At 31.2% G+C, this 24,336-nt stretch overlaps 1 protein-coding gene across 3 annotated transcripts in view; it reads left to right on the top strand.

Annotated features, from left to right (window-relative positions):
• LOC145248986 (uncharacterized) overlaps positions 1–24,336 on the top strand; it is a 150,242-nt gene that overhangs the window by 74,270 nt on the left and 51,636 nt on the right. For all 3 annotated transcript variants that reach the window (XR_013863442.1, XR_013863441.1, XM_080110825.1), the window contains exons 7-12: positions 598–732; positions 2,650–2,787; positions 9,812–9,949; positions 16,802–16,936; positions 20,378–20,515; positions 23,705–23,842. Coding sequence is in view for 1 of the 3 variants with exons in the window: in XM_080110825.1 (XP_079966951.1) it covers positions 598–732; positions 2,650–2,787; positions 9,812–9,949; positions 16,802–16,936; positions 20,378–20,515; positions 23,705–23,842 (822 nt within the window). In the remaining 2 variants the exon portion in view is untranslated. The remainder of the gene's footprint in view (positions 1–597; positions 733–2,649; positions 2,788–9,811; positions 9,950–16,801; positions 16,937–20,377; positions 20,516–23,704; positions 23,843–24,336) is intronic.

Below are 24,336 nucleotides of genomic sequence, written 5' to 3'. Positions count from 1 at the left end.
CGCCATTGTTAGGGGGCGAGCAAGCAAGATTTTTTTCTGAACACAAAAATATTTAAAAACTAAAACATTTATTGTAAAAAAATGTATCAAAATATAAATTCTAAAATCATTTATTGAAAAGTCTGCGTAAGAAAACATAATTTTAATAAAACAACTTTTGAATTAAAGTAAAATTGGATTTTTTTTTTCAAAACAATTTAATAATTTAAATGAAACATTTTTAGAATTAAAACAGCATTAGATCTTTATTGTTTTTTTTTTTTTCCGAAACATTTTTTTGAATTAAAGTAATAAAATATAGTTTTATTTTGTGGCACCTGCTCTTTTATGAGAAGTGCCACCTAGCGACAGTTAAGTGAAATACATTAAAAAATGGTGCTGACAGTATAATGTAAAACTACCTATTTTTCTTTTTTAATTTTTAAATTTGTGTATTTCCATGCTTAAAAAATATAATAAAAAGGTATGTTTATTTCTAATCTTGATGGTTCTAATGATTGTATATTTGTTTGTTTCTAATCTGATTGTATATTTAGTTGTAACTCAAAGTCTGATCATCTTTGTTTTTTAGTGTATGTATATTTTTATTCTTTTCAGGATGTCCTTATGATAAGTTTGGCATTAACTGTTCACAAACATGTCATTGTTATACGGGTAAATGCAGTCCCTCCGATGGGAAATGCAGTAAAGGAAACTGCTATGTAGGATACATGGGATATAACTGCCAAACTGGTAAGCATACAAGAAATGTGATGTTCAAAAAAAGTCCAGAGAAATAGAAACTAATTTTATTCAAATCATTTTTCTTTTTTAATATTTTATAAGGTGATGTATACATATTAGCAACGCTTTAAATATGGTAAGTAATCTTTACTTATATATAAAACGCGCTTTGTATGTGTGTTTGTGTGTGAGAGAGAGTTTCTTATGAACTCCAAAAACATCTGGGCTAATTTTTTTAAAAATTTCATACAAATGTACTTTATGTGTCTTTCAATATTTTTAGGTAGGTTTTGTATCAGAATATCTCCAATAAATATCGAAAAAAATCCCATTAAAGAGAGAACAGTCCTATTTTAACCAAAGATAGCGTTTTGATCCAGGCTAAATGTATTTGAGAAGTTTTATCACTGCATAAGCAAAAGGCTTGCCATATAAAATCAACAGTAGTTTCTTTGATAAAACAGGAGAATGTTTGAAATGAATGTTTCTGTTTAGGGCACAATCAAACCATGACACTTGACTTTTGTATTTTAAACTTTAATTCAAATCATTATATAAAAATGCTTTAATAAAATCCACATTAGGTTCTTTACAGTGCAATGACTATAATGCATTGTGAATTCAGTCACTGCGGGGAGGCACGTGAGCTTCTTTTTGATGTACTGTGTTGGCTTCCAGGCAATCAATTGGTTTGATTGACGAATGAGTGATTTTACCAAGTTCGATGACAATAAAAATATTTGAAGTGTAGCACATTCGTTGATCATCATTTCATCCTGGGCAACGTCGGGTCTCCCTGCTAGTTATTTGTTTTCGCTAATATAGTTCATTCCAAGTTCCACAAGGACTTCTCCTGAAGGTTCTCTATATTTTTACATGTTTACTACTTTTGATCTACAAATTAAGGTTGGACTATACCTGAAAATTGGTTTCTTTAAACAAACGAATGTTCATTTTACAAAATCTTTGCATTGAATTTTGGCTTGTAAATGTATCACATGTATTTCATTTTAAAATATATTTCTTGCTAATAATCATTCGGAAGAGAAAGATGAGGATAAGAAAGAGAGGAAGAATGAAATATTAATAGTATGCATAATAAATAGACATGTGATCTAGTGGTACTTATGCAGAGAAGATACCATGCTGAAATAATTTTATTTAGAAACCCATTCTTAACATGAGGAGGGTGCTTTGTAACTATTCTGTATTTTCACCTAACAATTTGAAAATATTATTAAAAGATAGCATTGTAACTTCTCTGCATAAGCACCGATCTAGTTTTTTTTTTTTTAAATAAATTTGGATGGTATTTTAGAATGATAATATAATTATTATAGAAAGGACTTCATCGGTGAATGTCATTTTGTGATATTATGAATCTGAGGATGAAGTTGACATCGTTTAGCGTTTGAAACGTTTACATTTATCAAGTTATAAAACTGCCGAGAAATACTAAAACCATAAGAAATAAATTGTTTTGGAATTCTTTAGATGAGGATCGATTATTTGAATTATTTAGGTGCTATTCTCACGTTTCGGTCGCTGTAAGCTGTACAGAATTTCCAACAGAACTCTTTAATTCATGGAGGTAGCTTGCTTCCATTCAGTCAGCCATGACTGGGTACAAGTAATCTATGATTGTATTCTTTACACTTTAAATTATAACAGATTATTGTAACTTCTTCAAAATTCTATACAAATTCCACAGTTGGATTAAATACATTAAAAGATGGTCGGAAGTTTTATTGGCCGACATGCTTTGAGGATAAAAGCAAAGATATGAATGAATATAAAAATAAAAATGAAGTTTTTTTTTTTTCTATCAAATTAAAAATAAAACAAAACAAGCAAACTGTATTCATATTTGTTTTTTGTTTAGTAGTATTTCATAAATTTCCTCATGTGCTTTTCAACTCTTTCTAGAATGTCCGGATGGGAAATTTGGCAGTAATTGTGTGGAGACCTGTCATTGTGCAAACCAAACAAAATGTAATAAGATGCATGGCAAATGCAGTAGTGGAAAATGTGAAAGAGGATACTATGGACCTAGCTGCAGTACTGGTAACTATAATATGCAGACAATAGTTTTCTCTTTGACAGTTTGTGAAAATATCAGGCGGTATTCTAAGTTTTATTTTTGTTCTGCCATGTTTTTCAATGGCGACAAATCATTTTTTTCTCTTAGAATCTCAGTTAATTTTTCTAAACTTTTACTTTGTATAAAACCACATTGTTAAAAAGTGAGTGTTGATCCTTAAATAATGAACAGAAAAGGCAGTTTGGTATCCAGCTAAATCATAAAATCTGTGTGCAATGTAAAAGAATGTAGAACTTGTATTTTGCAACATATCTTTATTCCTCAGCTTCCAAAAGACTGAAAAACAATGCAATTTTTCAACAAGATGAGGTTACTTGCCATTTTGCTGTGCACGTTAGTTTTTAAATTGAACATCTTCAAACCGATGAATTAAATGAATTGGACCCTTTCCTTAGATGAATTAAATGAATTGGACCCTTTCCTTAGATGAATTAAATGAATTGGACCCTTCCCTTAGATGAATTAAATGAATTGGACCCTTTCCTTAGATGAATTAAATGAATTGGACCCTTTCCTTAGATGAATTAAATGAATTGGACCCTTTCCTTAGATGAATTAAATGAATTGGACCCTTTCCTTAGATGAATTAAATGAATTGGACCATTTCCTTAAATGAATTGGACCCTTTCCATAGATGAATTAAACGGAAGTGGACCCTTTCCTTAGATGAATTAATGAATTGGACAATTTCCTTATATGAATTGGACCCTTTCCTTAGATGAATTAAATGAATTGGACCCTTCCCTTAGATGAATTAAATGAATTGGACCATTTCCTTAGATGAATTAAATGAATTGGACCATTTCCTTAAATGAATTAAATGAATTGGACCCTTTCCTTAGATGAATTAAATGAATTGGACACTTTCCTTGGATGAATTACATGAATTGGACCCTTTCCTTGGATGAATTAATGAATTGGACAATTTCCTTAAATGAATTGGGCCCTTTCCTTAGATGAATTAAATGAATTGGACCCTTTCCTTAGATGAATTAAATGAATTGGACCCTTTCCTTAGATGAATTAAATGAATTGGACCCTTTCCTTAAATGAATTAAATGAATTGGACCATTTCTTTAAATGAATTGGACCCTTTCCATAAATGAATTAAATAAATTGGACCCTTTCCTTAGATGAATTAAATGTATTGGACCCTTTCCTTAGATGAATTAAATGAATTGGACTCTTTCCTTAGATGAATTAAATGAATTGGACCCTTTCCTTAGATGAATTAAATGAATTGGACCCTTTCCTTAGATGAATTAATGAATTGGACCCTTTCCTTAGATGAATTAAATGAATTGGACCATTTCCTTAAATGAATTAAATGAATTAGACCATTTCGTTAGATGAATTAAATGAATTGGACCCTTTCCTTAGATGAATTAATGAATTGGACAATTTCCTTAAATGAATTGGACCCTTTCCTTAGATGAATTAAATGAATTGGACCCTTTCCTTAGATGAATTAAATGAATTGGACCCTTTCCTTAGATGAATTAAATGAATTGGACCATTTCCTTAAATGAATTGGACCATTTCCTTAAATGAATTGGACCATTTCCTTAAATGAATTGGACCATTTCCTTAAATGAATTGGACCCTTTCCTTAGATGAATTAAATGAATTGGACCCTTTCCTTAGATGAATTAAATGAATTGGACCCTTTCCTTAGATTAATTAAATGAATTGGACCCTTTCCTTAGATGAATTAATGAATTGGACCCTTTCCTTAGATGAATTAAGTGAATTGGACAATTTCCTTAAATGAATTAAATTAATTGGACCATTTCCTTAAATGAATTGGACCCTTTCCATAAATGATTTAAATGAATTAAATTAATTGGACCATTTCCTTAAAATAATTAAATGAATTGGACAATTTCCTTAAATGAATTGGACCACTTCCTTAAATAAATTGGACCCTTTCCATAAATGAATTAAATGAATTGGACCCTTTCCTTAGATGAATTAAATGAATTGGACCCTTTCCTTAGATGAATTAAATGAATTGGACCATATCCTTAGATGAATTAAATGAATTGGGCCATTTCCTTAAATGAATTGGACCATTTCCTTAAATGAATTGGACCCTTTCCATAAATGAATTAAATGAATTGGACCCTTTCCTTAGATGAATTAAATGAATTGGACCCTTTCCTAAAATTAATTGGACCCTTTCCTTAGATGAATTAAATGAATTGGACCCTTTCCTTTGATGAATTGGACAATTTCCTTAAATGAATTGGACCCTTTCCTTAGATGAATTAAATGAATTGGACCCTTTCCTTAGATGAATTAAATGAATTGGACCCTTTCCTTAGATGAATTAAATGAATTGGACCCTTTCCTTAGATGAATTAAATGAATTGGACCATTTCCTTAGATGAATTAAATGAATTAGACAATTTCCTTAAATGAATTGGACCATTTCCTTAAATGAATTGGACCCTTTCCATAAATGATTTAAATGAATTGGACCCTTTCCTTAGATGAATTAAATGAATTGGACCCTTTCCTAAAATGAATTGGACCCTTTCCTTAGATGAATTAAATGAATTGGACCCTTTCCTTAGATGAATTAATGAATTGGACAATTTCCTTAAATGAATTGGACCCTTTCCTTAGATGAATTAAATGAATTGGACCCTTTCCTTAGATGAATTAAATGAATTGGACCCTTTCCTTTGATGAATTAAATGAATTGGACCCTTTCCTTAGATGAATTAAATGAATTGGACCATTTCCTTAAATGAATTGGACCATTTCCTTAAATGAATTAAATGAATTGGACCATTTCCTTAAATGAATTAAATGAATTGGACCATTTCCTTAAATGAATTAAATGAATTGGACCATTTCCTTAAATGAATTGGACCCTTTCCATAGATGAATTAAATGAATTGGACCCTTTCCTTAGATGAATTAAATGAATTGGACCCTTTCCTTAGATGAATTAAATGAATTAGACCGTTTCCTTAGATGAATTAAATGAATTGGACCCTTCCCTTAGATGAATTAAATGAATTGGACCATTTCCTTAGATGAATTAAATGAATTGGACCATTTCCTTAAATGAATTAAATGAATTGGACCCTTTCCTTAGATGAATTAAATGAATTGGACCCTTTCCTAAAATGAATTGGACCCTTTCCTTAGATGAATTAAATAAATTAGACCCTTTCCTTAGATGAATTAATGAGTTGGACAATTTCCTTAAATGAATTGGACCCTTTCCTTAGATGAATTAAATGAATTGGACCCTTTCCTTAGATGAATTAAATGAATTGGACCCTTTCCTTAGATGAATTAAATGAAATGGACCCTTTCCTTAAATGAATTAAATGAATTGGACCATTTCCTTAAATGAATTGGACCATTTCCTTAAATGAATTGGACCCTTTCCATAAATGAATTACATGAATTGGACCCTTTCCTTAGATGAATTAAATGAATTGGACCCTTTCCATAGATGAATTAAATGAATTGGACCCTTTCCTTAGATGAATTAAATTAATTGGACCAGTTCCTTAGATTAATTAATGAATTGGACCCTTTCCTTAGATGAATTAAATGAATTGGACCATTTCCTTAAATGAATTAAATGAATTAGACCATTTCGTTAGATGAATTAAATGAATTGGACACTTTCCTTAGATGAATTAATTAATTGGACAATTTCCTTAAATGAATTAATTAATTGGACAATTTCCTTAAATGAATTGGACCCTTTCCTTAGATGAATTAAATGAATTAGACCCTTTCCTTAGATGAATTAAATGAATTGGACCCTTTCCTTAGATGAATTAAATGAATTGGACCATTTCCTTAAATGAATTGGACCCTTTCCTTAAATGAATTGGACCATTTCCTTAAATGAATTGGACCCTTTTCATAAATGAATTAAATGAATTGGACCCTTTCCTTAGATGAATTAAATGAATTGGACCCTTTCCTTAGATGAATTAAATGAATTGGACCCTTTCCTTAGATGAATTAAATGAATTGGACCCTTTCCTTAGATGAATTAAATGAATTGGACCATTTCCTTAAATGAATTGGACCATTTCCTTAAATGAATTAAATGAATTGGACCATTTCCTTAAATGAATTAAATGAATTGGACCATTTCCTTAAATGAATTCGACCATTTCCTTAAATGAATTGGACCCTTTCTATAAATTAATTAAATGAATTGGACCCTTTCCTTAGATTAATTAAATGAATTGGACCCTTTCCTTAGATGAATTAAATTAATTGGACCATTTCCTATGATTAATTAAATGAATTAGACCATTTCCTTAAATGAATTGGACCATTTCCTTAAATGAATTGGACCCTTTCCATAAATGAATTAAATGAATTGGACCCTTTCCTTAGATGAATTAAATGAATTGGACCCTTCCTAAAATTAATTGGACCCTTTCCTTAGATGAATTAAATGAATTGGACCCTTTCCTTAGATGAATTAATGAATTGGACAATTTCCTTAAATGAATTGGACCCTTTCCTTAGAGTAATTAAATGAATTGGACCTTTTCCTTAGATGAATTAAATGAATTGGACCCTTTCCTTAGATTAATTAAATGAATTGGACCCTTTCCTTAGATGAATTAAATGAATTGGACCCTTTCCTTAGAGTAATTAAATGAATTGGACCCTTTCCTTAGATTAATTAAATGAATTGGACCCTTTCCTTAGATGAATTAAATGAATTGGACCCTTTCCTTTGATGAATTTAATGAATTGGACCATTTCCTTAAATGAATTGGACCATTTCCTTAAATGAATTAAATGAATTGGACCATTTCCTTAAATGAATTAAATGAATTGGACCATTTCCTTTAATGAATTAAATGAATTGGACCATTTCCTTAAATGAATTGGACCCTTTCCATAGATGAATTAAATGAATTGGACCCTTTCCTTAGATGAATTAAATGAATTGGACCCTTTCCTTAGATGAATTAATGAATTGGACAATTTCCTTAAATGAATTGGACCCTTTCCTTAGATGAATTAAATGAATTGGACACTTTCCTTGGATGAATTAAATGAATTGGACCATTTCCTTTAACTCCATATCCAGCAGTTTTTATTTGTACAGATTATTTTCAGGCGTTTATGTCAATTAATTAGCAAATATTATTCGAGTTCTTGAAAATCATTTCACCCATTTATGATTGTGGACATGGAGAAACTTTTGAAAAGATTGCAGATTTTCTTTTTAATAAATTCTTTCCGACACAATTGTTTTGATGATAAACATTTCATTGTTTTTGGCTTGTCAACCTGAATGGGTCATATTTGTGATTTACTTCTTTTGTTCTTTAGTATTTAGACTGGCAGCCACAGAAGATGTTGAAATGAACAATTTTATAACTACATCCTTTTGTATTGAGAAAGTCTTAATAAACATAAAAGGCCAAAGGAAAGCCCAAGAACAAGGTGGAGGGACGACCTGGTATGACACATTTGTCCCTCATGGCATCAGGTAGCTCGGGGGCGGAGATAGATGGCTATAGTCCAGGGAGGGGTTCCTTATTGAGTGATAAAATCCTTATTCATTGATTGTGAGTAGCCCAAAAGTGTAAGCATAACTTCAGAAATGAAAGGCGAACAAAATAGATGATAACCATAAGACTTGGATAATGTTGGGTATCACTCTACAAGACAGAAAGACAAACATCGGGATCCGCCAACAAACAAGAGTTATTGACATCAATACTGCCATCAAGACGTCCAAGCACAGATGAGCAGAGCACGTAACCAGACAACATGTCAACAGATGGTCTATCAGTGCAACAGAATGGACACCTAGTGAACATAAGGGGTCAAGGGAAAATCAAGAATGAGGTGGAGGGACGACCTGAGGCAACGCATTCGTCCCACATGGCAGTGGAGAGCTCGGGAGAGAGATAGATGGCTAAAGTCCAGGGATGGGTTCCTCATTGAGTGATAAAACCCTTATTAATCGAATAAATACAAGTGGGTTTACTTCTATCCCCTTTTTTTGTCTATTTGCATTAATCAGTCAAAAGTAGGAGGTATTTCAGTTGATCAGAACATGAATTGATCTAAATTCTCATTATTTCAATTCCTGCAAAAATAATGCAATGAAGTCGATAATATTATGAAATGGAGATGTGATGGTCAATGAGAAAATTTGGATTAGAAAAGATGAACTATGTATTTCAGAAAATCTAAATAAACAACTGGGCCCACTTCTATCTTCTTTTATATCTATTTTCATTGATTAGTCAAAAGTTAAAGTTTGAAAAATGGTGATCACTTTAAGATGATGCTATGTGTAATACCCTCTTAAAGTGGTGATCAGTTTAAAATTATCCTATGTGTAACAATACACTTTTTAAATGATAGTAATTGAAGTAATCTTTTATGCAACAAAAAAACCCTTAAATAGTGTTCAATTTCAGATTTTCCTATGTGTAACAATACATTCGTAATTGTTTATCTTAAATTTTCAGTTGAATTAAAAATAGAGAAGTTAGCAGATTTTTGCAGAGCGACTTTTTCTTAAGAATTAATAGCTGTGGTGGTTCTTTACTTTTTTAATAAAAATAGTTAGCAATACTTTCTTTTATTAAATTTGGAACTGAAATTGAAATCATTAAATATAAAACTAATTCATCTATCACTGCTATAAATAATTTTTTTTTTCTTCATCAAAATAGGGAACACATTTCTAACAATTTGCTTCTCTGGTGTCTACAACATAATCAGTTTCAAATCTAATGTCAATAAGCACTTGTTATAAACTACTCTAGTAAGTCATCAGATTTTATTAATGTCATTCATTATTTTCAATACTTTTATAATATTCCTCATCATTTACCTGTCAAGCTATCTATTTCATTAACTTTTCTCCTTTAATGTTTTTTTTTTTTTTTTAAGCATAAGAAAATGTGATTTCAGATTTAAGTTTATACTTTGAATTTATTTGTGCATTATCTGGATTCTTTACAGAATGTCCGCATGGTAAATTTGGTGCTGGATGTTTGGAGACATGTCATTGTGAATACAAGCATCATTGTAATAAAACAAATGGAAATTGCAAATATAAGAAATGTGAACAGGGATACGAGGGAGATGATTGCCAAACGGGTAAGAACTGAACTATATTTCAAAACTAGTTGGGATGTAATAATAATGTGATCATATTGATGAATAATAATGGGATGTGTGGTGTGAAAGAAATAATATTTAATTTTGCTCAACGACAAAAATAAATTTAAATATTGATGAGTAATAATGGGATGTGTGGTGTAAAAGTAATAAAATTCAATTTTGCTCAACGACAAAAATAAATTTAAATATTGATGAATAATAATGAGACGTGTGATTTGAAAGAAATAAAATTTATTTTCCTCAACGACAAAAATAAATTTAAGTATTGATGAATATGATTTGGACGTGTGGTGTGAAGGAAATAAAATTTAATTTTGCTCAACGACAAAAATAAATTTTTTTTATTTATGAATAATAATAGGACGTGTGGTGTGAAAGAAATGAAATTTAATTTTGCTCAACGACAAAAATAAATTAAAATATTGATGAATAATAATGTGACGTGCGGTGTAAAAGAAAAAAAAATTTATTTTCCTCAACGACAAAAATAAATTTTTTTTATTTATGAATAATAATAGGACGTGTGGTGTGAAAGAAATGAAATTTAATTTTGCTCAACGACAAAAATAAATTAAAATATTGATGAATAATAATGTGACGTGCGGTGTAAAAGAAAAAAAAATTATTTTCCTCAACGACAAAAATAAATTTTTTTTATTTATGAATAATAATAGGACGTGTGGTGTGAAAGAAATGAAATTTAATTTTGCTCAACGACAAAAATAAATTTATATATTGATGAATAATAATGGGACGTGCGGTGTAAAACAAACTTAATTTAATTTGGTCAATGAGAGGAATAAATTTAAATATTGATGAGAAATACTGAGACATATGGTGTCAAAGAAATAAACTTTGATTTTGCTCTCCGACAACAAAAAAATTTAAAATATTGATGAATAACAATGGGACGTGTGGTGTGAAGGAAATTAAATTTTATTTTGCTCAATGAGAAAAATAAATTTAAATATTGATGAATAATAATGGGAAGTGTGGTATGAAATAAATAAAATTTTATTTTCCTCAACGACAAAAATAAATTTATATATTGATGAATAATAATAGGATGTGTTGTGTGAAGGAAATAAAATTTAATTTTGCTCAATTACAAAAATAAACTTAAATATTGATGAATAATAATGGGACGTGTGCCACGTGTGGTGTAAAAGATATAAAATTTAATTTTGCTCAACAACAAAAATAAATTTAAATATTGATGAAAATGATTGGGACGTGTGGTGTGAAGGAAATAAAATTTAATTATAAAAAATATTTATATATTGATGAATAATAATGGGAAGTGTGGTGTGAAAGAAATGAAATTAAATTTTCCTCAACGATAAAGATAAATGAAATTTAATTTTGCTAAACAACAAAAATAAATTTAAATATTGATGAGTAATAATGGGACGTGTGGTGTGAAAGAAATAAAATTTATTTTTCTTCAACGATAAAAATAAATGAAATTTAATTTTGCTCAACGACAAAAATAAATTTAAATTTAGATGAAGAATGATGGAATGTGTGGTGTGAAGGAAATAAAATTTACTTTTGCTCGACGACAAAAATAAATTTAATTATTGATGAATAATAATGGGACGTGTGCTGTGAAAGAAATGAAATTTAATTTTGCTCAATGACAAAAATAAATTTAAATATTGATGAATAATAATGCGACGTGTGGTGTGAAGGAAATAAAATTTAATTTTGCTCAACGACAAAAATAAATTTAAGTATTGATGAATAATAATGGGATGTGTGGTGTGAAAGAAATAAAATTTAATTTTGCTCAACGAAAAAATAAATTTAAATATTGATGAATATTAATGCGACGTTTGGGTTGAAGGACATAAAATTTAATTTTGCTCAACGGCAAAAATAAATTTAAATATTTATGAATAATAAGACGTGTGGTGTGAAAGAAATAAAATTTAATTTTGCTCAAAAACAAAAATAAATTTAAATATTGATGAATAATAATGGGACGTGTGGTGAGAAGGAAATAAAATTAAATTTTGCCCAACGACAAAAATATATTTAAATATAGATGAAGAGTAATGGGACGTGTGGTGTGAAAGAAATGAAATTTATTTTCCTCAACGACAAAAATAAATTTAAAGATTGACGAGTAAAAATGAGACGTGTGGTGTGAAAGAAATTAAATTTAATTTTGCTCAACGACAAAAATAAATTTATATATTGATGAATAATAATGGGACGTGCGGTGTAAAACAAACATAATTTAATTTTGCTCAATGAGAGGAATAAATTTAAATATTGATGAGAAATACTGAGACATATGGTGTCAAAGAAATAAACTTTGATTTTGCTCTTCGACAACAAAAAAATTAAAATATTGATGAATAACAATGGGACGTGTGCTGTGAAAGAAATTAAATTTTATTTTGCGCAACGACAAAAATAAATTAAAATATTTATGAATAATAATGCGACGTGTAGTGTGAAATAAATAAAATTTAATTTTGCTCAACGACAAAAATAAATTTAAATATTGATGAATAATAATGGGACGTGTGGTGTGAAAGAAATAAAATTTAATTTTGCTCAACGACAAAAATAAATTTCAATATTGATGAACAATAATAAGACGTGTGGTGTGAAAGAAATAATATATAATTTTGCTCAACGACAAAATTAAATTTAAATATTGATGAATAATAATGCGACGTTTGGGTTGAAGGACATAAAATTTAATTTTGCTCAATAACAAAAATAAATTTTAATATTTTTGCAAAATAATTGGACATGTGGTGTAAAAGAAATAAAATTTAATTTTGCTCAACCACAAAATTAAATTTAAATATTGATTAATAATAATGGGACGTGTGGTGTGAAAGAAATAATATATAATTTTGCTCAACGACAAAATTAAATTTAAATATTGATTAATAATAATGGGACGTGTGGTGTGAAAGAAATAATATATAATTTTGCTCAACGACAAAATTAAATTTAAATATTGATTAATAATAATGGGACGTGTGGTGTGAAAGAAATAATATATAATTTTGCTCAATGACAAAATTAAATTTAAATATTGATTAATAATAATGGGACGTGTGGTGTGAAAGAAATAATATATAATTTTGCTCAACGACAAAATTAAATTTAAATATTGATTAATAATAATGGGACGTGTGGTGTGAAAGAAATAATATATAATTTTGCTCAACGACAAAATTAAATTTAAATATTGATTAATAATAATGGGACGTGTGGTGTGAAAGAAATAATATATAATTTTGCTCAACGACAAAATTAAATTTAAATATTGATTAATAATAATGGGACGTGTGGTGTGAAAGAAATAATATATAATTTTGCTCAATGACAAAATTAAATTTAAATATTGATTAATAATAATGGGACGTGTGGTGTGAAAGAAATAATATATAATTTTGCTCAACGACAAAATTAAATTTAAATATTGATTAATAATAATGGGACGTGTGGTATGAAAGAAATAATATATAATTTTGCTCAACGACAAAATTAAATTTAAATATTGATTAATAATAATGGGACGTGTGGTGTGAAAGAAATAAAATTAAATTTTGCTCAACAACAAAAATAAATGTAAATGTTGATGAATATAGTTTGTCAATGTTTTAGAATTTAAATATTTTGACATTACTATAATTTTTAAAATTATTTTATTTTTCAAATTGTTTGTTTTAGTTTCAAAAGGATTATTTTATTGTAATGAAAAAGTCTGAGGATGCTTGAAAGATTTATTTTACTGAGAACTACACTACGAGTACTGCAGTTGATTTAATAACAAAAAAAGCACAAGGGAAGTTACTCGCTTCTGGAGAGCATAAGCAGAAGTTAAAGTGTTTTTTTTTTTTTTAATTTTTTATTTATCACATTCTCCATTGCTGAGTAAAGTTCAAGACCATATGATTGTCTTGGGACGTAAGGCTACATAGAATCTCAGGAGTGGGTCTGTTTAAACTGAAAAAAAAAAAGAAATAAAAGAAACAAAAGTTCAAAACTGATAGTTTTCAGCTAAATATGGAAGACTGACCAACTCGTAGAGCATCAAATATTCAGCACCTCATCATCTTCTAATGATCTCCTCTGTCGATCATTTGAGTGAGAAGGAGTAGGACTCGAATTCTCGAGGATGGAGTTTTTGAGCGCATTTGGCAAAGAATCTGAATTGTTGGACTACAGATGTGCATTCTGTTGCTGTTGATTCTTCGACAAAGAATTTAGTTCTGCCTCCAAATTGCACGTCCTATCACCCACTGGAAATAAGTAGTGTAGGGACACTGCCATCTCTCGTCCATTATTGAAACAAACATGAGCATAGTTAGGATTGACTTCAAGTCGGTCTCTGGTCTCAACTAGGGGCTCATATTTTCTTCCGTGTACATGTTGCTTTCAAAGGACAGACTTAGCACTTGTTAACCAGGTTGGCCTGAAATCTTCAATGGCCAATTCACTTTGGAAATTGATGAGACTTTGTGGGGAGTACAATTAGTGGAGGTGGAAAGCAATGGACGAATGCTATGGAAGGCTACATCTAATACTCTTTCCCAATTTGTAATATGGAGGTTTCTCGACCGTAGAGCCGGGCTCACCGTTTGCCAGATGATAGTTACATCTTTCCAATTATCCGTTACCTTGAGGATTACAGTCAGTCATTCGACTAGTAAGAATGCCTCAAGAAAGCAAGAATTTCTTTAGTTCGTTCGACATGAAAACTGTACCACGATCAGAATGTACAAAAGGATTTCCAAATATGGAGAATGAGCTAATTAGGTGTTTCAGACAGTTGCAGCTGAAACATTGGCATGAAGGGAAAGTGAAAGTATTCGTCAATAACTGTCAGTATGTATTGGTTGCAAGAATTTGAATGTAATGGTTCTTTGAAGTCTACACTTATTGTTTTAAATGACTGACTTGCTTTTATGAGATTCTGAGGTGTCACCTTGAGGAACCTAGGTTGTACTTCAGAAAAACCTGGTAGGTCTTTGTAACTGCTCTCACATTCTCCACAGAGTATGACAGGTTTTTGGTTCTGACGAAATGTAGTATTCTGGTTACCCCTGCCCCCGGATGGCATAAGTCTGTGTGAAAGGAGTGTAATTTGTCAGTAGATGGCTGTGGAAGGATAAATTCAAAACAAGGCATCTGCAGCAACATTTTGCGTTGATGTAGGCGAAGGTTCCTTGAAGGTCTTCTCTTTGATATCGTCGATGACTTATTAGAAGTTTGCTACTCCATTAATTACTCCAAATAGAATTCGACAAAACTGGTAGAAAGATCCAGATTCTTCAAAGGCTACGAATACAAAAAACAAAAGCAAATTCTTATAGAAATGCATGACAAAAAACTAAGTTAAATTTTATGGTTATACTGTAAATGTTAGATGATTAAATTATTGATTTAACAAAACTGTATAAAACTATAATAGAGTTTGTTAAAGCTGTGGATGATAATTTGAGTAAACTAAGTATACAGGCATTTTTGATCATCCTGTATTAATATTATCTATTTAGTGAAGTTAACTCAAGTTGCTCACTGCTTTGTCTTTGAGCTTGTTTGTCGGTGACTATTGCTTACTCAGTCTCAGCCGCAATGCTACAGAAAAGTTGTGTAAACAGGTCAGAAACCACTGAACTGAGAGAAATCACTTATCAAAGAAATATGCGAAGGGGTGGTTTTAGCAGTGAAAATTGAAAACCTTGCTCTTAGATTTCTTGCCTGTTTAATTATGGTATCATTGGTGGCAGAAAAGATTTGGAATTCTGGGAGTTAACTCCTCCAACTTCAACTGTAAAAGAATCTAATTCTCATGATGACCAAACTCGTATTCTATGTTCACCTTTATTTCTCTCCTACATTTGCATTAAGCTTGTTTTTATTGTGTTTCCTTATGCTGTTTTATTCTTATTTTTTTTTTGATATATAATAAAATAATGCAACCACTTTACATGTGCATATGTGTATTTCCCATATCAGTGTAACTTTCATAATTACATACTGAATTAATGTGTTTGTTCATTTACTGTTAATTGAATATTTGAAGGTAAAAATGCAACAATGTAAAATCAAACGAGATGTTAGCAATCGTATTTAATTATTGTTATGACGCTGTTATGTTTAAGGGATCACAAGATAAAACAGAACACGGGAATAGAGTAAGAAAATGTATTGACAGGAACGTATAAAAGTGAGGGCTGTTTGTCCAGCTGCCCAACAACCTTGGTTGGTGCACCAGATATCGACTTCTGCCAAATGGTTTTGGTTTCTGGTATTTATTGTCTATAGATCAGTTCATGCGGAGGTAACACAGGTAGTCAGCCACAACAATTATGAAATTAAATTCACCGGAATTCATTTTGGTTTCTTTATAAACAAGTTGATCATTTGTATCTTTTTATAAATAGTTGAAAAATAACGAATAATGAACTCTGTGACTGTTCAGAATTTTAAAGAATTTTAAAGCATTTAAACTGTTGAAAAGAAATTCATTCAAACAAGCTTTAAAATTCTGAAAATCTTGAAAGTTTGGCAAGCTTTTTGCATCCACTAAGTTTATAAATAGATCCAAACTTTTACAATTTGGTTTAATCAATAATTTAATGATACTGTAATAATTACATTTAACTTTTAATTTAATAATACTGTTATAATTACATTTAACTTTTAAAATCTTATTTACAAATGGTAAAATAATAAAATAAATGATTACAAAAAATCAAAAAGAGAAACAAAATAAAAAAAATAAAAGTTCACCTGAACAAAACTGGGTGGAGACATTGTGTAAAATAATGATTTGTTTATTCTATTTTCTAGAATGTTCACCTGGTAAATTTGGCCGTAACTGTGCATATACTTGTCATTGTGCAAACTACAAAAATTGCAGTAAAGATGGAAGTTGCTATGATGGCATATGTGAAGCAGGATATGAAGGAAGTGACTGCCTTTTTGGTAAGGAATCATCATCATCATCAACCTGATAATCCTCATCTTCATCGTCTGTTTTCTCTGCACAGTGTAGAAATGCAATCTATCATGTAATAACTGTCTTTAAAGTATGTTATCACACCATCTTGGAGGTTTACATCTTTTTTCTGCACCCTTTCACCATTAGAACTAGGAGATTAAATTCGCAGAAACCTTCAAAATACTGTGGTTTATACATAAATATATGGTGTATTGTTTTTTATCTTTATTTGCAACTAGATTATAAATTGAGAAGGCTAAAATTGTTTGGGGAGAGATGGATAGTCATATCACATTTTATCTATTTTTATAAATTTACGCTTCAAAATCATTCCACCGATAGAATCCTATCCAATAATTTGGTTTAGCATTAAAATAACTCCTCGTTAAAAAACAAAAAAAAAAACCCTTACTTTAAACTAGACTCCATCATCACAATACCACATTCATTTTACAGAATTAAACCTACTTTTAAATTCCTTCAAAAGTACTGTGATTTTTAAATAGGGTATATTGCCTCTTCAAACATAAAGAAAATTAGTGTATTACTTTGAGTAGAGGCCCGCCACCAGTTTGTAAATGTTAAGGGTAGATATGATATGAAATCATTGTATCCAATCCTTGAGTGTCACTACATCTCATCAAAAATGCATTATACAAAAGATGATGTTAAAAGGCAGAGAAATGAATTAAGCTCGAGTCATGATATACATGTGTATGAAGGAAGAGATACCAGGAGTAGTTTTAACAAATTTCCAAGAGGGATAAGAATTTAAAAAGATGCAATTGATACAGTTTTCTGTTTCAGCAATTCTGAACATGAAAAGAATGAACACGAGTTTGATCCTAGCAATCAACTCGACCTTGATGCATCAGGCGGTACGATGGGTGGCTTTCTCAACTATGCTCTACACATAATAGTCTATGGGTTTGCAATCAGACCAGTTGAAGGAGTAGATATTAAGAACAGTAAAATCATGGAAGTTCTCAGAGAACCACTTCTGCGCTTTTCTTGGAAATGTGAGATGGAGTTGCATCCTGCTGATGCATGTGTGGCCTTCTCACAACCACCCTATCCACCAAGCACTTTACAACAATAGATAGCAACTTAGTATAGCCATATGAACTGAGTCCCTTATCGAAGGTTTTTTTAAAGGGAAAGAATAAAACTATACAGTTAAATAAGGAAAGGCAGAGGCTTAATATGCCAGTAACATATCTTACTCTTCCTCACCTTGCCAGGTATGCTACAATTCAACATGCCCCATGATGAAGAGTGACATTATTATCTCATATTTTATTGTGCTTCAAAATGGAAGTTAGGCTTAAAATATATCGATGCCTCCATTCAGTCTCGAAAGACAAAGGATACCCACTGTAGAGGCAGTTACGCATGTAATTGTGAGGCAAAGGTTGCGCAATCCCAACCATGCCTCTCCTGAATCCGCATTGTTTGAGTTCAGTGGCAAGGAGAAGTCCAGGACAACTGGAAACAATGCCAAGGTAAACAGAGAGCACATACAGCACTTGGAAATCCTAAATGTTCACCCATTTAGTATTGACCAGGTTCAGCATTGCTTAACTTTGGTGATCCAATGGGAACCAGTGTGTCAACGTGATTATGCTTAAAATATGTGTGTGCATATGATCATACAATGTCCAATGAAGAGATTGTTATACGACATGAATAGCGTGATTAACAATGTGCTGGGTTGAATACAACTTGTTTGTGCCAGGGAGTGCAAAGGAGTCAACAAAGGTTACCAATGATATAGATAAAACCCAGAACTTCCGATGACAGAGCATGCACCTGTGTTGCGAGACAGGTCAGTGAGTTTATTTTGGGTACGAGCGGTTAACAGGAATTACAACCCCACATACATACATCCTGATATAAATAGAAACGCACATGGGGACTTTTTAGTCAGTTGTGAGTTGAGTTCAAGTTTCAAATCTGACAAACAGTCATCAGCTTAAGCGCTCTCGTGGAGTGACGAGAGGCAGCTATGTATGGCAGATGAATCAATAAAGAAATCCCTGACCTCCTAGGGATAGAGAACGGGAGCACACCATTCGACTATAAAACCAATAAAGTCCAAATTGTCTCGGAGAATGAGTCTTGCATTGTTATGAGCTTTTTGTTCTAGGTGAGCTGACACGGTCAAGAGATGTGATGAAAATATAAAAAGGTACGTTTCTGCTTTTATTTTATAATTCCCCCAAAAAGGCTGAGGTACCGTAAATATTAACATTCACTCAAAATAAGCAGACATCCCATCTTTCTCTCCTCTCTCCCTCTACAACAGAACAAGATAGTTTTCTTCTAACTAGAAGAAGCAACCACAAGATGCATGCATTTGTCTGCAAGAAGACTCCATTTAGAAAACAAGAAACAAAAATTTTGAGCAATAAATGAACCAAATTTTATTATCCGTGTATGCATATATTAAATAAGGGGAGATGATATCTTCCTACATTTTTACACTTTTAGTTTTGATATCGACGACTGATGTATGACCAATTCATGTCAATGTTAAATTATTACTTGCCTTTCTTTTTTCTTCACTTATATTACACATTCGGTTTGGATCAAATTGTTAGAATTTTTTCGTATCAACAATTATGTAACCCCATGTATATTTTTGTATCCTGTTTTTATTCTCGTTCATACATTATATTTGTTGCATTTTATACTTCATTAAATTTGCTTTCGTACAAAACTGCCATTGATTTTGAATAAAAATGCAATGCTAGCTTCTTTGGAATAATGTCATGGAATCCAACATGAAAGTCTTCCTTTTCAAATCCTACCACCAAGGAGAGTAGATGCGTGCTTCATTGCCTGCTGTGAACTAATATTCCTGAGCCTTTTCTTCTGGGAGAATAACTAGCAAGAAGAAAGCCCAGGTCGCAACGAGGCAACGTCTTCCTTACAACTTTTATATATGCAGCAACAGTCCATACGTTTTTGAAGGAAAGAAATCTGGAGTAATTTAAAAGCTTTTAAACTGATAGTAAAAAAACAAAAAAAAAAGAAAATAAAGCAAATGACTTGTGAGTATGTTCCATAGAATTTATTGTGTGTATTATTTTGGGCGTACTTGTTCTTAATTTTCATATTAATGGTAGTTGTTCTTTGTTGTGATGTTTATAATTTAGGAACCAATTTGTTTTATGAAAGCCTGCTATTTTTTGTTACTTGGCATTTCTTGTTCTTGAATGTCTGCAAAGGGAATAATTTACAACCTTTGTAAATAAAATCTTTTCTTCATTTTAAGCAATTCCACTTTCGACTTTATTTCTTTAACTCCCTTTTTATTTTATCTTTTATTTTTGTGCAAGCTGTTTGTTTTTCGTCAAATTTATCTGAAAACGCATAAATTTCTAACACAATCTGTAATTTATTGCTTTGATATTTTTTTTCAGCATGTAGATATGATGGTTTTGGTGCTCGATGTAGCGGTACCTGTCATTGTGCAAACAATTATTTGTGCAATAAAAAAACTGGGGAATGCGGTGATGGAGTATGTAGTGCTGGATACATGGGACGTAAATGCCAAGAGCGTGAGGAATTCATTTTTTAATCTTTCTCTCATAAACTTTTAATCTTTCATTGGATTGCATATATATTATATGAGGAAAACGTATAAAGGAAAATCATATATCGGTTTTATGTTCGGTTAGCAGTCAGAAACTACACAGTATATACTTACAAATCTTACGTTATCATATTCAGTGTTGCCCTGATTTGCTTATAGTAAAAAAAAAAATCCTGTAATAATCATTTTTGACGGTAACCAGGGACCAAATTGGTGTATGGGGTTAAAAGAAATTTTTGTTTATTTTTTATTGCACTTGTTTCAAAAATAACATTGAAACCGTCAACTTTCTTTCCATGATATTGAACCAGTTGCCAGAGAAAAAAGTGATCAGAGAGAGAGGGAGAGAAAACAGTTTTAAAATGTTACCCACTTTTTTAACTCTTCTATTTTGTTATCCATGGCTCCAGGCGATAATGGGTATCCCTGCTACTGTGAACATATATAAAAATGATTTTTTTTTTAAACATTTTACTTTCACCAGAAACTTACAAATTTCATTAATGTAATATTTATTTCCATAAATAATTTATCTATATCTGTGTGTTTTACTTACAAGCTATAATAAGTGGTCACTTGGACTTAAATCCCAGATGAAAATAAAGTTATATCTTCATAATTTTTAAGAGACAAATTCAAATTTAAACGTAGACCAACGGCTATTTTTAATTGTTCATTACACTAAGGAAAGATAGAATCAATTTAACAATTACAACTGGTGCTACCAGATCAGGCTGTCTATTGGCTTCCTGAGACAAAATGCACCTACATTAAGTTTCCTTTTTGTTTTTCTATTCTCTTTTGTAAAACTTAATTGTGTTCTACAAAACCAAAAACAAAAACAACAGCCCTTTCCCTTCCCTCCCGTCTTTTTTTTCTTCCCCTACTTCCCAACCGGCCCTCTCGCTAACTAACTACCCCCCTGCAGAGAGTAAAAGTCTCTCAATGGGGCCACCTGTTGACCATGGGTGGCAACCTGTAATGCCTAAGGACGGGATCCTGGTGGTTGAGCAGATCATGTTCAAGGTCCTATTAGGACATGAGGTGCAACACGCCACTTTGGCCCTTACTTGAGTTAAGACAGGCAGTTGAATAGGCCAAATCCAATTAATCGGTTGGTCGTGACTAGCACTAAATCAGACAAACACAAGAAAATAAACTCACGCTTCCCACATTAGGCAATAAACTGATTTAGTAAGCAGTAGCTAGAGGGTCAATCAACTTGCTGAAGAATGGATAAAACACGGCTGGAAAAACCAACATCTTTTCTAGAAATGAGGCCATTAGAAAGGACAAAGGAAACACAGGTGCTTGAGTCCATCAGCAGGAAGAGTATACTTCTCCTGTATCCTTGTTGTGTTGGAGCGAATGGTCCCCCCCCCAACTTTTCACAAATAGGGCTCCAAGGCGAGTGGGGAGCAGGAAAAATGAAAAATGCCTCAAAAAAGTAACCATTTGTTGTGCGTGTGTTAACAGCCTTAAAAATATCAGAAAATAATAATTAATATCTAACGGTGAGACCTTTTCAAAGCAAATCTTTAAAAATAGTTAAAAGTCTCTACCCCCCCCCCCACGCACGTTTTGAAATGTTTCTATGTATTTTTAAAATGTTTGGAACTTATGACCCCACCTCCACTCCATTTCCGCATTTCTGCCCCCACCTCCACCACTAAACTTGAAAAAAATACTAATGATTACACATCTCTCTACATCACCGAGAAGTGGGGTCTCATTTTATGCTAAGTTTATATAGGAAAGTGATCCCTCACACTAAAACGCTAATTTTTTATTATTTAAAAAGAAATAATTCTTTTATATTATCTTTAAGGGCTGTTGAAACATTAGCCAAAAGAAAGATTTGGATTTCTTTTTATGAGGTAAACTACACTAGGTTAGGTCATAAAAAAATCAAATACTTTTTTAAATATGTAAATTGATCAAGTAGTTTTTTGTTTTTTTTTAATTATAGAAACCTGTTTGCTTTGTTTTTTTATTTGAAAACAATTCCAACTTGCAATGAAAAATACAAATAAAATAATCATAAATAAATAACTTTGGACACAAAAAACAGTTTTTTAAGTTCTACTTTTAATCACATACAACTTGGGTAAAGAAAATATCTTTAAAATAGTATGTAGGTGCACCTGAACAATTGGCATCCCTCTTATTTTTTCCTTTTCATCTTTTTTCAACTTTTTCTGCAGATTATTGGACACTAAGCTACCAGATTATAAAAATTGAAAAAAATCAATATTTAAAAAATTGAAAGAGGGTTCAGTTTCACATGTGCTAGTAAATCAACCCCCCATTTTTAGAACCGATTTACAGCCCCAATTTGACATTAACTTCTTCAGCCGACCCCCCCCCTTATTATTTTTTTTTTTGCAATTTTTCACTTTGAGTAAAGTTTGGTTTGCCCCCCCCCACCAGACATTTTTTAATTAGTTTACCTGTTAGCTCTTAAAGAGTGATGAATAATGTTAAAAATAAAAAGCGATTTGGAGATTATATTGTCTTTTATTGTCTTGAGAAAACATTTTAAGGAATGAGTGAAGAAAATAAAACTTAAGAAGCCTCCAGAGCACTACTGCAAGCACTAATTTAAATAAAGGAACCCCCTACTAAAAGCACTCTAAAACCAAGTTTCTACCCCCCTCCCCCTTCCTTGAAGAAAAAATATTTTTAAGTAAGGCCTGAAAACAAATACATCGTCGGAATCCACAGGAGTGCTACTAAAGGCAGTAAATATGGTTATAAGTATGATTATAGTTATACATTGTATATTTATATTTAAATCAGTTTTTTTTTAACTCAACAGGTTTAAATTACATTTATTTGTAAGGAAAACATGTTAAAATAAGTTAAAAAAAAACTATTGCTGACCTTGTGTATGCTTTGAATAGCAGCAGTGGCTTTTAATATCTGACCCAAGACAGGGCAGCTATGAAATAGATAAGCTGACAAATTTTTTGAAACTAGAAGTCACAAACTGTTTAAATGCCCAACCAAGTTGATCTGAGTTTTATAATTATATAGATAGATATAAACATTTAGTTGCATTATGGGATTATCTAATCTTGAATGGCAACTCAGAATTTCAAATTAACACTTTTTTTTCTTTCTTTTTAAAATGGGTATTTATTTTTATTTACAGGGTGTCATCCTGGTACTTTTGGTGAAGGATGTATATTCAATTGTCATTGTGCAAACGATTTCCCATGCAACATTGAAAATGGAAAATGTGTGAATGATAACTGCGCATTTGGATACATGGGAGACAATTGTCAGCAAGGTAAGAAAAACTTAAGATAGAAGCACAACTGGGTTTTGATATTTTTCACAACTAATATTTCACACAAAATTTTTGTAGCAGTCTTAAATATTAACATCTGTTTTCCTCTGAAGAGCAACCCTAGCAAGGTTACTTTTCTGAATTTTTTAGACGAGTATTGGTTATTCATATTATGTGGATTCTTCAGACTACTGTTCTCATCTTGAGTGTCATTTTCACAACGTTTCAATCGATGTAACCTCCGACTTTCTTCAGGTGTATCTTTTTAAACAAAGACCCGTGACACAGTTGTTAGAGTACTTGGAAAAATTAATTGTAAAAGCGATATTCTCCTGAAGGTTCAATTCTCAGTGTGGGTGATCGAAAAATACAATTGCAAATTATTTAGGACTTCTATCCAGTCATGGCTGATGGAACGAGAACATGCTACCCCCGTGAAGTAAATAAAGGGCTCTGTTCAAAATTCCATTCAAATTCCTGAGTTCTAATAACAT

Source organism: Euprymna scolopes, chromosome 27 (genome assembly GCF_053919585.1).
Source record: "Euprymna scolopes isolate OS-2025 chromosome 27, ASM5391958v1, whole genome shotgun sequence".
Classification (NCBI taxonomy): Eukaryota; Metazoa; Mollusca; class Cephalopoda; order Sepiida; family Sepiolidae; genus Euprymna; species Euprymna scolopes.
Note: the sequence above shows the minus strand (reverse complement) of the source record. Positions and strands in the feature narration are given on the sequence as shown.